This window comes from Manihot esculenta, chromosome 1, assembly GCF_001659605.2.
Source record: "Manihot esculenta cultivar AM560-2 chromosome 1, M.esculenta_v8, whole genome shotgun sequence".
Taxonomy (NCBI): Eukaryota; Viridiplantae; Streptophyta; class Magnoliopsida; order Malpighiales; family Euphorbiaceae; genus Manihot; species Manihot esculenta.
Window position 1 is genome coordinate 39,916,921 of NC_035161.2, and position 17,146 is coordinate 39,934,066.

The 17,146-nt window shown below is 35.6% G+C and overlaps 2 protein-coding genes across 3 annotated transcripts; one reads left to right on the forward strand and one right to left on the reverse strand.

Moving 5' to 3' along the window:
• Positions 1-7,514: 7,514 nt before the first annotated feature.
• LOC110613888 (transcription factor 25) lies at positions 7,515-12,132 on the reverse strand. Its single transcript, XM_021755284.2, has 4 exons — positions 11,780-12,132; positions 9,851-10,395; positions 8,300-9,211; positions 7,515-8,110 (listed from the first exon to the last, which is right to left on the reverse strand). The coding sequence occupies exons 1-4, from the start codon at positions 11,927-11,929 to the stop codon at positions 7,822-7,824; spliced, it is 1,896 nt and encodes a 631-aa protein (XP_021610976.1). The 5' UTR covers positions 11,930-12,132; the 3' UTR covers positions 7,515-7,821.
• A 945-nt stretch (positions 12,133-13,077) lies between these two features.
• LOC110613902 (translocase of chloroplast 33, chloroplastic) lies at positions 13,078-17,071 on the forward strand. Of its 2 annotated transcripts, none has more exons than XM_043948582.1 (8): positions 13,078-13,238; positions 13,506-13,607; positions 13,703-13,819; positions 13,919-14,043; positions 14,189-14,453; positions 16,246-16,314; positions 16,475-16,636; positions 16,731-17,071. In XM_043948582.1, exons 2-8 carry the CDS (start codon positions 13,512-13,514, stop codon positions 16,797-16,799), a joined length of 903 nt encoding a protein of 300 aa, XP_043804517.1. In that variant the 5' UTR covers positions 13,078-13,238; positions 13,506-13,511; the 3' UTR covers positions 16,800-17,071. The 2 variants fall into 2 exon arrangements, with proteins under 2 accessions (XP_043804517.1, XP_021610996.1); XM_021755304.2 differs by having other exon boundaries at positions 13,712-13,819.
• The last annotated feature ends 75 nt before the right edge of the window (positions 17,072-17,146 follow it).

The window sequence follows — 17,146 nt, forward strand, 5'->3', positions numbered from 1 at the left end:
CTCGCAGAAATCAAGGATTCCTTAGTAAATCTCTATGTGCCAATTCCTCACAGGCAATATCGTTATCCTTCTCAAGCCAGTTTCTTCATTTTTTTCTTCCTTCTGAGTGTCCTCTATTCTCGGGGTCGATTCATCATGGCGCAGATGATCAAGTTGGCTTTGTACTTGATGTTCCAGTCTGCTTCTGTTGTCCAGGAATTATCAATGCCCTTTTTGGCATGGAAGAGGTTACGTGCTGGATGACCCAAGTGTAGCAAATAACGCCAACGCTACCCTCTATATTACCTTGGCAATCTTCGGAGTCCTTGATGGCGTCGTCACTGTGACTACAGCCACTGCCACTGCCACTGCTACCAGATTCTTGCCATTATTTATTGCCGGTGCTTTGCTCGGCATTGTTGCAGGCCTCCTTTGGGCTAGAGAGCGAGCTATAATAAATCCTATTGTCCTCCATGCCGTAAGGGCGTCTATATCTGTGCTCTGAACTATTTTTCGACTTAGGTGGAGTCGTTGGTGGTTTAATTGGTGCCCTTATTTTATTTGCAGGATGCAATTAAGCTTGTGTTATTAGAGATGATGGTAGGCACTCTACTGGGATTTCCAGAGCTTGAAACTCTTTAAAGATGCTCCTTATTGGCCCTGCAGCCTGGGTTGGCAACTACTTCTGTAACAGATGTTCAATTTCAGGGGTAAACTGAACAATGTCTTCTATTGGGGTGCAAAAGTATTAAAGATAAAGACTAACTATAACAGTTTTATCTATTTGTAACTTGAGTTATAGCTGTATACTTATCTTGTATTTAGTTAGTGATAAGGGTTAGAGTTGTGATAAGGTTTTAGAGTCATGATAAGGTTAGAGTTGTGATAAGATTTAGAGTTATGATAAGGTTTATAGTTGGTTGAGATAATATTTGTTATTCATATAATCTGTATCAAACTCAACCACTGGTGTATACTATATAAATGTATTCTATACAGAAATACAAATACATAGAATTCTCAATATCATAAATCTTCTATATGGTATCAGAGCCGCAATCTGCTCTCACGAGTTTTCTGATCCAATTTTCTTTTAATTAATGGCTTCGTCATCCAATACCGTCATTCAATTAAATGCTCCAACGCATTTTCCAATTAAACTTACTCCGGAGAATTTTCCTGTTTGGAGAAAACAGATCCAATCAACCTTAATTGGTCTTGATTTACTTGATTTTATTGATGGTTCACGGGTTGCACCATCACAATTTCTTTCTGAAAAAGACAAAACAGCCAACCCAGCTTTCGCCTTATGGTTTCGACAAGATCAAATTTTGATCAGTGCTCTTTTAGGAAGTTGTTCCGATACTATTCAACCCTTGATTTCTTCAGCCAATACTGCCAAAGAAGCATGGGATCGGCTTCACCAGAGTTTTGCTAATGTTTCTCGTTCTAGAATTCTGTCCTTAAAAACTAAATTAGCACAGAACTCTAAGGGAACCAAACCGATTGCTATTTTTCTCAATGAGATGAGGGCTATTGCAGATGAGCTTGCTCTTACCCAGAATCCGGTGAGTGATGATGATTTAATTGTTTATATTATCACCCGATTGGGAGATGATTACAGTCCCATAGTTGCTGCGTTAAAAGTTCGTGAACCCCAATAACCTTTTTGATCTCTTTGAAAAACTTACTGATCATGAACGATCCCTACAAGAAAAAGATTCCACAACTGTTTCAGCTACGTCACAAGTGATTGCTACTGTCAATTACACTCAACGTTCTGGAGGGCGTTCACACAATCAGAATGGCAATTATAATCGATCTCCACAAAACTCCAATTATTCTGGAAATCGACGTGGTGGTCGTGGTTCTTACTCTGGTGGTCGAGGTCGAGGTTCTTATCGACCTGATGTGGTATGTCAATTTTGTGAATATACTGGGCATACTACTGCTGAATGTCGCAAATTGGCTCGCTTTCTTAAGGAGAATAATATGTCTTTGAAGACTGATACCTCGCATTCTTCAGCACCGATACCTGCAGTTAATGTTACTTCTTCTATGGCTGCTTCTTCTCCACAACAATGGTTGTTTGATAGCGGAGCTTCTCATCATGTTGTGTCGAATCCAGCTTCTTTGCAAAGCTATTCTGACTATGGAGGTCCTGAGGAAGTACAACTTGGTGATGGTAAAACGCTTGCTGTATCACATACTGGTTTTGTGCAAATTCCTACTTACTCTAAGAATTTATCATTGCCTAATGTGTTATGCGTGCCTAATCTGCGCAAGAATTTGGTCTCAATTGCTAAGTTGTGTCGCACTAATCATGTTTCTGTGGAATTTTTTCCATCTTATTTTGTTGTGAAGAATCTGTACACGGGGGCGTCTCTACTACGGGGAGAGAACATTGATGATATCTACTGTGCAAGTTTTTCCAGAGTTAATTCTCAACATTCTCAACTGAATGTTACTACTCGGTGTCTGTCTTTGCTTCTGAATGGCATCACAAGCTTGGTCATCCCAACAATAAAGTCCTTTTGTTAGTACTTCGAAATATTGGTCTTCAGTCTATGTCTAAATATGTTTCTAGTTTTCATTGTACTTCCTGCTCTATGAGCAAGAGTCATAAATTACCGTTTTCTGAGAATTCTCTTGTTAGTAATAAGCCTTTGCAACTTGTTTATTCTGATGTTTGGGGTCCTACACAAAAATCTATTGATGGCTATGCATATTACGTTACATTTATTGATCACTATTCTAAGTATGTTTGGCTATATCCCATGAAGCAGAAATCTGATACTCATGATTTGTTTATCCACTTTCAGAAATTGGTTGAAAATTATTTTCACACTAGAATTGTTTATGTGTTCACTGATAATGGTGGGGAGTATCAAAAGCTTAAGAATCATTTTTTGTCTTGTGGTATTTCACATTATACAACACCTCCACATACGCCAGAGCATAATGGTACTGCTGAACGTCGTCATCGCTCAATAGTTGAAACAGGTCTTGCTATGTTACAATTTTCGTCTTTACCTTCTAATTATTGGTCTCATGCTTTTCAGGCTGCTGTTTATTTGCTCAATCGGTTGCCTTCGTCCGCTATTTCGTTTCAAACACCTTTCTCTAGATTGTTTGGTATGCCTCATAGTTTTAAGAGATTGAAATCTTTTGGTTGCCTTTGTTTTCCATGGCTAAGGCCATATAATAATTCTAAACTTCAGTGTCGTTCATTGCCTTGTATTTTTCTTGGATATTCTCCAACTCAATCTGCATACAAATGTTACGATCCAAAGGCTAATCGTTTGTATTTGTCTCGTTATGTTCAATTTGTTGAGCATATTTTTCCATCTGAAACTTGCACTAGTTCTCATCAATTTACAGATTATTTTCGAGATGCTTCTTGTACAGGTTCGGCACAACAACCAAATCCATCACCTGTTGCACCAACTGCAGTTGCTTCGGTTCCATTGGCAATTTCTATTCCAAGTGATTCTGATTTGTTGGTTTCAAGTACTGGTTCCGAATCTATTACAACATTATCAGCAGAATCTGATCAATCTACCATGCCATTAATTAGTACTGAGACTCAACAAGTTGACCCTTTGATGACTGAATCTTCTACTACTGATTTAGATTTGCCACTACCGATTGTTTCACAAGACTCAGTTCCAGCTCCTGTACAACGGCAGCAGCGACAAAGGAAGCCTAACTCAAAGTATTTTAATTCTTCTTTTGTTAATCTTACAACTAAATATCCTTTACCGGATACACTCGAGCCAAGAACAGTGAAACAAGCTCTGGCCAGTTCACTTTGGCGGCAGGCGATGGATTCAGAGTACAATGCTCTTTTGAAAAATAAAACTTGGGAGCTGGTTCCGAGAGACAAACATCATCTTATTAGTTGCAAATGGGTGTTTCGGATTAAGCGTAAATCAGATGGTACTATTGATAAGTATAAGGCACGTTTGGTTGCCAAAGGATTTCTTCAGGAACCTGGGCGTGATTATTTTGAGACATTTAGTCCGGTTACAATTCGGGTAGTTCTTACTCTTGCAATTTCTAAAGGATGGCAGTTAAGGCAATTGAATGTAAATAATGCCTTTTTACATGGCACACTTTATGAAGATGTCTACATGCAGCAACCTCCAGGATATGTGCAACCTGAGTTTCCTGATTATATTTGCAAACTGAAGAAGTCTCTTTATGGTTTGAAACAGGCTCCACGAGCTTGGTATCTTGAACTTACTTCTTTTTTGCTCAAACTTGGTTTTCGCAAATCAAATGCTGATGCGTCCTTGTTTATTTTTTCCTCCAATGGGATTATTGCATATTTTCTAGTATATGTTGACGATATTGTACTTACAGGTAATAACAATCATTTTCTGCATACCTGTGTACAGAAGCTATCTGCTCAGTTCTCTGTCAAAGATTTGGGAATATTAAATCATTTTTTGGGGGTTGAAGTGATTTCTACAACTGCAGGATTATTTCTTTCGCAACATCGACATATTGCTGATTTGTTAGACCGATTTGATATGACTGGAGCTAAAGAGGTGAATACTCCTATGTCTACAGGAGACAAGCTCATCTTAAATGATGGTTCTAGTTCGACTGATTCCACCGTATATCGCCAAATTGTTGGATCTCTTCAATATTTGGCAATTACGCGTCCTGATGTTTCTTTTGCAGTGAATCGGCTGTCACAATTTATGCATGCACCGACGCAAACTCATCTTCAAGCACTGAAACGTGTTTTGCGATATCTTAAAGGAACCATACATTATGGCTTATTTCTCAATCGAAATTCCACTCATACTCTGTCTGCCTTCTCTGATTCTGATTGGGGTGGTGTCCTTGATAATGGGCGGTCTACAACAGCTTATGTTCTATATCTTGGTTCTAATATTATATCCTGGAAATCTAGTCGCCAAAAGACTGTCTCCCGATCTTCTACAGAGGCTGAGTACAAAGCCTTAGCCAATGCTGCAACAGAGGTATTTTGGGTTCAAAGTTTATTACAAGATTTGGGAGTACCAATATCACAACCACCAGTCCTTCATTGTGATAATCTTGGTGCGACTTACTTCTGCGCCAATCCAATCTATCATACTAGGATGAAGCATCTTGCACTGGATTACCATTTTGTTCGCGAGAAAATTAATGCTGGACAGTTAAGGGTTCTTCACATAAGTTCAAAAGATCAAGTTGCTGATGTGCTTACAAAGGCTTTGGGAAGAACTCAGTTTTGTTACTTTAGAACCAAGATTGGAGTCTCCGATGGCGCCTCAATCTTGCGGGGGCGTATTAAAGATAAAGACTAACTATAACAGTTTTATCTATTTGTAACTTGAGTTATAGCTGTATACTTATCTTGTATTTAGTTAGTGATAAGGGTTAAAGTTGTGATAAGGTTTAGAGTCATGATAAGGTTAGAGTTGTGATAAGATTTAGAGTTATGATAAGGTTTATAGTTGGTTGAGATAATATTTGTTATTCATATAATCTGTATCAAACTCAACCACTGGTGTATACTATATAAATGTATTCTATACAGAAATACAAATACATAGAATTCTCAATATCATAAATCTTCTATAAAAAGTGTTATGATCCGTAGAAATCATACTTGAGTTTTGAAATTGATAAGCTTGATAAGCCTAAGATCCAGTGAGATCAAGAGATGTAGTTAAAGGGTTTGATTTATAGGGAAGGTAATGGATCTGATTGGATAAATAAGGGTTGAGAGTGAATCGGCTGGTTTTTTGAGTCTTTAAAACTTTGAGGTTCTTAGGGGAAGTTGAGAGTTTCTAGAGTCTTCTCGCATGATTGGTTCAGGGTGTTAATACCTTTACCATTTTCGGACGTTTTAACGGATTGTACTATCGAATGTTGTGGCAGAAGTGTTAGGTGGTAGAAGTGTTAGGTGGCTTCACCCATATTCCTTTCATCACTTATGTCTTATTTGTCAGTCCTACTACACGTGCAATTATGACTATAGCAGGGATCTGCGTGTTTTAGAGAGTTCGGAGTTAGAAATCTCTGTGTCTTAAAGAGGTCGGCCTGCTAGTTCTGAGTATGAGTGAGGTTGAAAATATGGGAGGTCTGACCTGTATTCTACGACGGATGGTCCTTCCGCAAAGTGATAAGACTGAATGCGCTGGTGTGGACCCTTCCTCCATTCATACTCTGTCTATCACTCATGTACTGTCTATCAGTGTTATTGCATGTGTAATTATGATCGTAGCGAGAATCTGTTTATCTTAAAGAGATTAATCTGCTTGCTTTGAGCATAAATGAGGTTGGAGATATGGAAATATGGGAGATCTGACTTACATTCTATGATGGATGATCATTCCACAAAGTGATCAGACTGGACACACTAATGTGGACCCTTTCTCCATCCATACCATATTCACCACTCATAGATTAACCTGCTTGCTTTGAGCATAAATGAGGTTGGAGATATGGAAATATGGGAGATCTGACCTACATTCTATGATGGACGGTCATTCCGCAAAGTGATTAGACTGGACACACTAATGTGGACTCTTTCTCCATCCATACCATATTCATCACTCATATTTTGTCTGTCAGTCATACTGCATACACAATTATGACTCTAGCGGGAATATGTGTATCTTAAAAAAGTCAATATACTTGCTCTGAATATGAGTGAGGTCAGAAATACAGAGATTTGATCTGCATTTTATGACGGATGGTCATTTGGTTGGTATGAACCTTCTTTCCTCTTTTTTGTCTCCGTGTTACGATCGCATAAGAGAATCATTATTATTATATTATTAAAAATAAAAAAAAAGTATTCTTTTTCTAATTAAATAAAATATCATAAATTTATTAATGAAAATTAAAAAGCGTCACAATTACCTTGTAAAGCTTAATAAAAGCCCAAAGCCAAGCGGAAATGTGCGAAAGATGAGGTTTCTCACTTGTTTTAGCCAGTGAATTTTCACGTTTTTCACCTGTTTAGCCAGGGATTTTATTCTCTCAATCTCTCTTTTTTTTCTTTAAAAAAAAAAAAAAAACAAAGCTTTCTTCAAGTTAGTGGAGAAAATAATAAGAGTTCACGTCTTATTAACTATCAGAATTTATAAAAATAAATTAAATAAGAAGTCCATTAATAATGAGGTGTCTTTCAAATTACAAAAAGGATATAGAGAATTTAACTTAAAAATTAAGAAATTAAGCTTTTTAATTTTTTATTTAAATAAAAAAAATAAATTAGAACTTGACCTTCTAAGCTAAATTGACTTAAATTGAGCGTGCTAACTGTTGGAAGAAAAAGTTGTTAAAAATAAAATAAATTAAACATCCCAATAAATACAAAATAAAATTAAACATTTAGCGTGTATATATAAATTCATTGGCTTTTCCACTTCCAGATGAATGTGCATGCATTCAAAAAGGATACTTAAGGATGAACATATCACAAGCCATGACACACGACGACTTGCCATTATTTATACAAAAATGATTCAATAGCATCGACCTACTAAATCAAGAAACTTATCTCTAAATGCTATGTGAAGTACCATGAAATAAAATCAAGTTTAATAATCATCAACAAAAACAAATTCAAGCAATAATTTCGCGATAAATATCTCTAACCTACGGTTTAACCTACGGTTTTAATTCATTTGTAGACGGAATTTATCTGTATCAATGATGTATTAAGAATATATCCATATTGCAGCACTTTTCAACTTGCCGACTCCAGCAATAAGAAAATATCTTACATCTCAGATGGTGACATCAATGTGAGAAAAGCTTCATTCCTCCTAACAATTTTCCCATCTACTAGAGCAAGCACATCACATCGCTAATTCAGTCCCGGTTCCCTCGGTCATCTTCATTAACTTGGTTCTCCTCATTAGCTCCTTCATCTTCTCCAGCGCCATAATGAACCCACGGCAACATTGACTCAAATAAGACAGCCAATGCATTGCGATTTGCGACATCCCGTGCAGCAGGACCACCAGCAGCTGGATTGGCAATTCGGACTCCATTTGGGTCAGCCTCCCTTATCCTGGGATCAACCATGAAATTTTGCAAGTTCTCGGGTGGAAGAGTTGGCACAGCATCAGAAAAATCTGAAACCAGCAAATGGCTATACCTGTAGATACAATACAATCAAATGTCAAATCCATAAAATCTAAGTTCAGCCCTAATTCTGATTCACCATACTTCAATTTTAGCACAAAATCACAAACATCACTTTGTCCTCGTAGGACAAATTGTTCCCAAGAAAATCATAAAACAAATTAAGTTCTAAGTCAACAATCCAGTAACAGAAAATACTTACTCATTGTTCTCAGATGAGAAAGCCTCTTTTCGCACACAAGCCCAATCCTTAGCTTCACTACTGTTATGTTCTATGGTTTCGATTACTTGCAAAGCTGCATCTCGAAGCAATTTCTGCAAATCTGGAAGCCTCCATATGATATAACTTCTCGCTATATAAATATTGATAAGATGGTCCAAAGATGGGGAGCCAGTTTTCTCTGATCTAAAGAAGGAATGCTTCAGTATATTTATCCACGCCTGATCTTTCAAAGGTACTTTGTCTACAAGCTTTTTAAGAACAGAAGGATGAAGCATCAAGGCCTGCTTCATTAAATCTGCTGAAGCAGACTTTTTAGCAAGCACAAAAGTATCTTTTCCAGATTCCTCTCGCTCGAGATAAAATCGGCAAATTGCAAGGGAATAAGAGAAATTTGGAAACAACCATAAGGAGTTATCACTTTTATAGTCTTCTGAAAATTGCTCCAACCATGCGTACTCCTCTGCTCTCAAAGTGAAGTAGTCAATACAGAACAATGTCCCCATTGGATCATCTAAATCCAGTGAAAGCAATAATTTACAAACTTCAAGGGCAGAACGATGGCATCCTCGCCTGTCCATATTTTTCATGTGAGTGAAAAGTGTTGTGAATATTGCCTTGTTTGTTTCATGGCTGATCTTCAACTGGCAATTGCCTTGCAAGGGGGTGAACATGGGATGCCATGCACATTCCAAGGCATACAAACACTTTGCAATAGCATCAGCTGACATTTGATGTTCACCCACAAATTTGAAATAGTCTGCCATTGTTATAAGTGAATCTAAATGATATGGATGGTATAGTAAAATGCTTGCTATGCCATTCAGATCATGAATAGCTTTGGCAGCTTCAAATGATTTTTGAGCTTGATCATAGGAAGATGAGTGCACATACCTACATGAATAGAACATATCTAAAATTAGGAAAGCAAAAAACTAAGTGAATACAAAATCCACAAGATAGTATGCTAATTTACAAGCATCAAGAAAAGATAGAAAAGATTCAAGAAAAACACTTCTGAAGTTTAACTTGATTAAAGGGCAAATGCAATGATTTATTAAAAATGAAACTGGCAACTCGTATCTGAAGATCATATTAGAGAGGGTGCTACAAAATAAAAAAGAAACCAAACTCCTATGTCCAAATCAGCCTGAGAGTCCAGAAGGGAAGAATGGAGAGAGAGCACATATAAGACAAGATAATATTTCAAGAAAACAAATCCCCAGCATAGTTGGCATTCTCACCTCTCCTCACTCACTGCAATGTGACGAGGAAAAAAAGAACTCAGATTTTTTTTAACAAAAGCCTTGGCTCATGGAAGATAATTTGGTGTCAGATATATCCCAGGTTTAACTTTAGTGCTTATGCCAAACAGAACCTATAACTGATAACAGCAATGCCACATCTCAACTTCATACATAGACATATTCCTGGAAAACCATGAGAAATAAGGAAACATCCCAGGAAATAGAGCAGTGCAGACTGCAGAGGGAAATCCAAATAGGATGAAGCAATAAAGGATTTTTTTTTTACCTAAAGTAATGATATCCATCCCTCGTCTCCAAAAATTCCATAGACAGAGATCCATCCCAGCGGGGCCAATGTTCTGATGGAGAGACTAGAATAGTCTTTCTGGCATGATGGCTTCCACGTCTTGTCCCACGAACCTGCCTAGAACTGCTGGCTAGATTACTTCTCTCAAATGATTTCACCACCTTAGAACCAAAAATTCTTCGTAACTCATTCTCAGGATTTAGACATTTGGGATCCACTTGAAGGATGGATGGGGCATATTGTTTAGTAAACTCTTCACGAACTTTTTCTGGTCTGGTTTTGACAGGTTCAGGTTGATTTCTTGAAGAATTAGCATCCAAGGAGACATTTTCTAGTGCCTTATCCAGTAGGCTTTCACCTTTATTTGCACTGGAAGATGGGGCTGCCTTGTTTTTCTTCTTTTTCTTTTTCTTGGATTTTTGGTTGGATGTTGACACTACACTAACCAAGCTTTTGATCACAGAGGATTCTTCTTTGTAATCATTTCCCATCAAGGATTCATCAGTAATTTCTGACTCATTCTCCTGCAATCAAAACTGAATATTAACAATTGTAACTAAACAGAAAGTGGATGACTTCCTTCTTACCAGCACTGATATTCTTTTGATGTAAACTGTTAAATGAAGTAAATATTTCATTTGTGATTATGGACTATTTCTTGAAAGCATTTGTAAAATAAGAATGAATGGTAAAAACAAATAACATAAAACCAAGTGTTCCTGAATGCAAGAATATTAGCTTTCATATTTTCATGCGATCAACAGTGAACCATATCAGATCCAAAATCAAAATAACAGTGCTAGAAAAACAAGAAAACAAAATACTGAAACAGACTAATTTCATATTACAATATAAAGTCCACGAGTCCCAGTTTTTCTGTAGCTCTGGTTATTGGGTTACTTGTATCTTTCCACTATGATCGGTCCAATTCCATTTGTCATGATTTATGGAATTCAATTGAATTCCTTGTTATATTTGTTTGGTTTCAAATTTTGAATAAATAATTGAGTATTAAAATAATTCTGTGAATGGGTTATAGCTAAAAGTAATCCCTATCAAATATGATGGAATTAGAAATGAAATCCACAAACCTTAGGTAACAATATTTTTTAGACCAATATCTTTTTTATATAAGATTTTTTAAGGGTAGAAGATTATAATTTTTCAAATTTTACTCTTGACAGTAGTTTAGTAAATGAGAGCAAATAAATTTTAATGGTGAAATTACGCCAAACAAGAATCATATGGAATTCAATTTAATTATGCATACTAAGTTGTTTCATACCAAACAGTGACACTCATTTCAAATGAATTCCAGCTAGAATTCAATTGAATTCCACAAAATTTTATGGAATGGAATTAAACCAAACACTATGTTCCTGTTTCAGAATTTGCTCTTGCTTTAAGGCTATGCTTGGTTCAATTCCAATTCCTAAATTTTTGTAGAATTAAATTGAATTGCATGTTTTTGTGTGCTTAGAATTCAATTGAATGCCACATAGTTTTGTAAGATAGAATTGAACCAAACACTGTGTAAAAGGACAAATAGTAATGGGTAAATGATATAGTACTCGAGTCGTAAAAGTAACAAACACGAGATGACAGAAATATATTCGAAGCCCGTATAGAAATTTGAAGGGATCACCTTCACAAAGCAAAACACAACATACAACTTCAATTAATAAGAAGGCGGTTCCAATTACAAAATGTCATTCCGGCTCCATATCATTAATAAACCAAGACAAATATGAAGCCATGATGGCAATGTAATTCACGAATTTGGTTTAGTTTAACTAAACGGGCTGCGTATAAACACATGATAAACAAACAATCCACCTGGAGAGCCCACACACACACACACACACACAAAAAAAAAAAAAAAAGAGGTTTGATAGTTGGGGAATGAACCTGATTAGAGTCGTCGTCGTTAAGTAGGTCGAAAGGATTTATTGCGGGGCGAGTGGACAAATCAGGAGATTCAGGTTCCTCTTCTTCTTCGTGATGCTGTTGTTGTTGCTCCTGTTCTTTCAACACTTTCTTCAGCAACCTAGCTGACATTATTTTTGTGCGTGAAATATCAACTTTCGAATCGGTGCAGAAGGGCGAGAATATAGGCTAGTCTTGGTGGATTCTTGGTTCCCAAACGGGAAATATATGTTAGAACAAAGAGGAATCGCTTCGTCGATGGCGTAATGGTGGTGTGGTGGCGGTGAAGACTGAAGTCTGGAGATGGTTGAATCTCGAACATTGGCTGCCCAAAGCTGCATAATGGGCTCGTAAATCGCCTCTCATGTATTACCAAACGAGTGTTTGGGCCTATTGATAGTCTCGGCCCACTTTATTATCGTTTTCAATTAAAAAGGGAAATTTTAATATAATCCTCACTATTCACGCATAAGGGCTATTGGCCTTTTAATATTTTTAATCATTTCGTAAAATTTTTTTATAATATTTTTTCATTTGGTTGTTAAATATTTTTATATATCAACTATGAAAAATAATATTTATTTATTTTAAATATATATATTAATATTTTTTTTGCAGATATTGACGAATAAAATATATTAAATTGGTACCTTTGTGATTTTATTCTTATTAATTTTATGTGTAATAATTTATAATGAAAATATTTTATTTAATTTTTTTCAACTGTTTATAAATATAAATATCTTTTACTATAACGAATTAATTAATTGTTTTATACTTTTATTATCATTAAATATACCATTGTTTTTTAGTGTGTAACATAATTCTTATATGTTAATTCAATACAACCAAATGCAAACCCACAATAATTTTATATTATCTTCATTTTATAATTTTTATTTATTTTTTAATTATTTAAAATTATTATTTATTTTCTTTTATATTATAATAACCTATAAATTAACTATTATAACTCTATTTAATTTTATCTTATTTTTAAAAAAAATTTCAAACTATTTTTTAATATTTAATAAAATTTAATATCTTTAATATATATAATTAAAAAATTAAAAAAATTATATTTTTTAATAATTATAAAAAATAAATGAATAAAAATCATAAAATAACAAAATATATTTTTCTTACTCGCACATAAATTTTGCATGTCAGTATCTAAAACAGTATGAATTTTACATTATTTTTTAATTAAATTATATATATATATATATATATATAACACGAAAGGAGGAAAAAAAGGCCAAAAAGAGGTGCACAAAAGGCTTCATGGGGGGCGGTGCATCTGATACCTAGAGTCAAAAATAAACCAAGAAGATCCCAACAAAAACCATTGGGTTGATAAGGTCATCTGTTATTGTAGTAGCAGCAAAACCAAACCCCCATATACCCCTTCCTTCTCTGAGCACTTGGCCGGAAAGAGCAGGTTACTATCAATTTCCACTTCTCCACGACATTCGGTTTCATTTGCCTCTAACGTCTCTCACATGTCCACACACTCAATTCGTTTGCTATAGCTGTTGTTCACTTACTCTCTAGGTTTAGGGTTTTATCCTAGGCGGAATTTTCTTTTCTCACTCGTTGGATTTTAACAGCTGCACTTTGTCTCCAGAATTCATATTAATTTTTATTTTGCAATTGTTTGGTTGAGAATTTAGCTTTTAATTTGGCTTCATTCCTTGTTTCGTTCCAGGCATCAATGGGTTCCATAATTCGTGAGTGGGTCGGGTTTCAGCAGTTCCCTTCTGCTACGCAAAGCAAACTTGTGGAATTGTTTGGCAAATTAAAGGAAGAGGTCTCTCTCGTTTCATTTTTAATTTTTTTTAATTGCATTCTTGCAGTTTTATTATCCATTTCCTGATTTTTTTTTAAATCTATCTTGGCCATAAGTACTTGCAGGGTGTGAGCACTTTGACCATTCTTGTTATGGGTAAAGGTGGAGTTGGAAAATCTTCCACCGTCAATTCTCTCATTGGAGAGCGAGTGGCTAATGTGAATTCCTTCTCGGTGTGTTCTTGCTTTTACCAATTTCCCATTAATTTTAGGGCCTGTTGTCACTATGAGTCTTCATATAGTTTGTTATTAACATTATGGACCACATTGCAGTCAGAGGTGTCGAGACCTGTAATGGTTTCACGGACCCGGGCTGGATTTACATTGAACATCATAGACACCCCGGGCCTTGTGGAGGGTGGCTACGTTAGTTACCAAGCTTTGGATTTGATTAAACGGTTGGTACTACTAGAATGCCTTGACTAAAGTTTAATTGCTGCCCACCTAATTATTTTCTTCTGATTTCTTCTACTGTCACTTTTGCATTTCTGGATTAAGTTTTTGTGTCATGCTTAGTTTACAGTTCTGGGGCTACTAATGCAGGTTTCTTTTGAACAAGACTATAGATGTTCTTTTGTATGTTGACCGCTTGGATGCATATAGAGTGGATGACTTGGATAAACAGATAATAAGTGCCATCTCTGATAGTTTTGGGAAAGAAATATGGCGTAAAAGTTTGCTTGTCCTCACCCATGCACAACTTTGTCCACCTGATGATCTCAATTATGATGTTTTTTCGGGTAGAAGGTCAGAGGCTGTCTTAAAGACCATTCATGCAGGATCAAGGATGAGGAAAAGAAAATTTGAGGTTCGTTTTGCACTTCATTTATATATAAAACCATTAATTTTTTCCCTTTTTTCAAAAAGAATTATGCAGTCAACGTGAATAAGTGGGCATGCTGACATGCAGCCATATGTTGAATTCAATCTAAAATCCAAATGGAAATGCATACCTGCACATGGATGTGGGCTTCTTCTTCTTTTTCTTCTTCTTGCAATTTATGAGTGGTGAATTGGAGAAGTTTTTCACATACTTCCATATTCCTTTGTATCTTCCTAGAAGAGATGCTCCCACCCTAACTTTCAGTCTTAGACGCATGTGGATGAAAATCAGGATCATAAAAAACCAAGTCCTACCATAATAATATTAGTGTACTTGGTGTGTGAGTTTTCTCTCTTCCTTGCTGCCTACTAGTTGGAAAAGAATGTTTTCCTCCAGGTTGGAAATTTGATGATTGTTTAATTTAGGGAGTCAGTTTCTTTCTTCCTCACTTGCTCCAGGTTGGAAAAGAATGTTTTGCAGTGATGCTATATTGACTATTTGATTAGTGAGAGTCTTGCGTTTTTTTTAAAAGGAATTTGGTGATTGTGATAACTCAGTTCAAGTGAATACATAATGCTCATTATCTTGGATACATAAGCAGGATATTTGTCATTTATCTGTAGGAAACTGTTAACAAGAAGAGGGGAAGAAGTATCCTGAATTTCAAATTTATATGATCTTCCATCTGTATTATTGATATTCAAAAAAGGCAATTTGAGTGGAAATTTATTGTTTCATACCACTATAAATACCTTTCATATGCTATCTTAAGGACATACCTAAAACTTGTCCTTTTTCATGCCTTTTTAATGCGTAGAACCATCATTGTCTTGTGTATTTTGCTTCTCCAATTTTCCCTTTATGTTTTGGCTAAATAAAAATCATAATAGTAATCAAAGAATCTATTGTTGAACCTTCTTCTATTTCTATCACTTGTACAAAAATGACTGACTTTGAGGGAGTTTTATGAACTCTTCTGAAATTTTGATTTGGTAGATCTGCTCTTAAGTATCCTCACACAACATTCATAAATCATAGAAAGGTTTTATTTATTTGTTTGTTTTGTTATCTCAAAATGTTTTTCCATGTTTGCAATTGACATTTAATGTCATGGTGGGGTTTCTTGGATTCATATTTATGAGACTGTTTTTCAAGTATTTCATAACATTTCATGAACGGTTTCAAAATATTTGCATTTATCTATTATATGCTTCTTTTTAAAGATCTTTTGAAAGTTTAGATGACAAGGGTGAATTGGCATTACTATTTTTTTCCCTTATTAATATTATTAGTGGAAGGAAAAGACCTCATTTAAAATGATTTTAGTGTCCAGCATTGAAGTCTGTAACAAGGATGATTTAAGGTTATTTACATCAGTAAGAGTTAAGAACAGGTCCTGTTTCTTGTCACTTGGCCAGAAATTTGACCAAGTTATCTTAATTGATGGCCTCATAATCTTTATTTTTTGGGTTTTGAGAACTGATGATTGAAACCCTGTAGTTGGTATGAAGTATATTTAACAGTTTCTGATTTTCCTTGATGAGTTAGTACATATTTTTTTGGGATACATCGTTAGAAACCTAATCTATTTTCTGTTTCGTAGATGGAAGGCAGTCTTCATGGTCCAACTGGTAGCTTGTACACTTGTTAGAAAAATCAATTGCAGTGGTGAAATGTGCATGCATCTGTGCATATGCTTGCATATATAATTGATGAGTAGTGTTTTTTGTTTTCTATGCTGGAAGTGTTATTTAATAATCACTTATGATGTCTATAGGTTACTGCCATTCCAGTTGGTTTGGTTGAGAACAGTGGGAGATGCAATAAAAATGAGAATGATGAAAAGGTAAGGTCTCTTCACCAACCTTGTGGCCATTTATTTTTCTGAATGCATTATTTGCAGAAGCCTCATGCATTTGGCTTCCACTTTTATATATTTAAGTGCCTTATCACATGTACTATTATTATTATTACTACTACTACTACTACTACTACTATTATTACAGATTCTCCCAAATGGTGAGGCCTGGATACCAAGCTTGGTGAAAGAAATAATTGGGGTTGCTACAAACGGGAATAAATCCATTTTTGTTGACAAGAAGTTGATAGATGGATCTGAGTCAAATGACAGGGGCAAAGTATTGATTCCTCTCATTCTTGGAGTTCAGGTAGGAATTTCTTAGGTTCCTTAACAGAGGTTCTGTGCTTGTGATGGAAGTTGTGCATATTATCATGTTTTTATGGTTATATTTTATGATACAGTGGCTTATCGTGAAATGGATTCAAAGAGCAATTAAAAATGATATTGCAAAGGGGGGCAAGGCCTTGTGAGTGCTGCTCTATTTGGTTCTGATCAGGCGCAAGTTTTGACTTAGCTCTTGGATATTTTCTCTTGCTCTCTCTGGCCACTACTCAATTCTTGTCTGTCTTCTGGTATTTTCATCTTCTGAAAATTCAATCCGTATTGCCTGTGTCCTTGTTTTGGTTTGTCAGTAACAGAATATTAGAACAATGGGTTCTTGTCCTTTGGCTGAGTGTGTGCTGTGTTTTTTTTGGTCTCGGAGCTTGCTCTATTTTTCTTTTATTGGATTTTTTTTTTCTTATTATTGTTCTTTCTCGGTATCTTATTAATTTTTAATTAACTGTTGGCGGGCTCGAGGCATCAAACGCTACTGATG

Coding starts and splice junctions, on each gene's coding strand:
- LOC110613888 (XM_021755284.2), bottom strand. CDS start 11,929: ATGTCAGCTAGGTTGCTGAAGAAAGTGTTGAAAGAACAGGAGCAACAA. Junction 10,396..11,779: donor ACGACGACGACTCTAATCAG/GTTCATTCCCCA, acceptor TTTTGATTGCAG/GAGAATGAGTCAGAAATTAC. Junction 9,212..9,850: donor GATGGATATCATTACTTTAG/GTAAAAAAAAAA, acceptor CTATTCATGTAG/GTATGTGCACTCATCTTCCT.
- LOC110613902 (XM_043948582.1), top strand. CDS start 13,512: ATGGGTTCCATAATTCGTGAGTGGGTCGGGTTTCAGCAGTTCCCTTCT. Junction 13,820..13,918: donor CTAATGTGAATTCCTTCTCG/GTGTGTTCTTGC, acceptor ACCACATTGCAG/TCAGAGGTGTCGAGACCTGT. Junction 14,454..16,245: donor TGAGGAAAAGAAAATTTGAG/GTTCGTTTTGCA, acceptor TGATGTCTATAG/GTTACTGCCATTCCAGTTGG.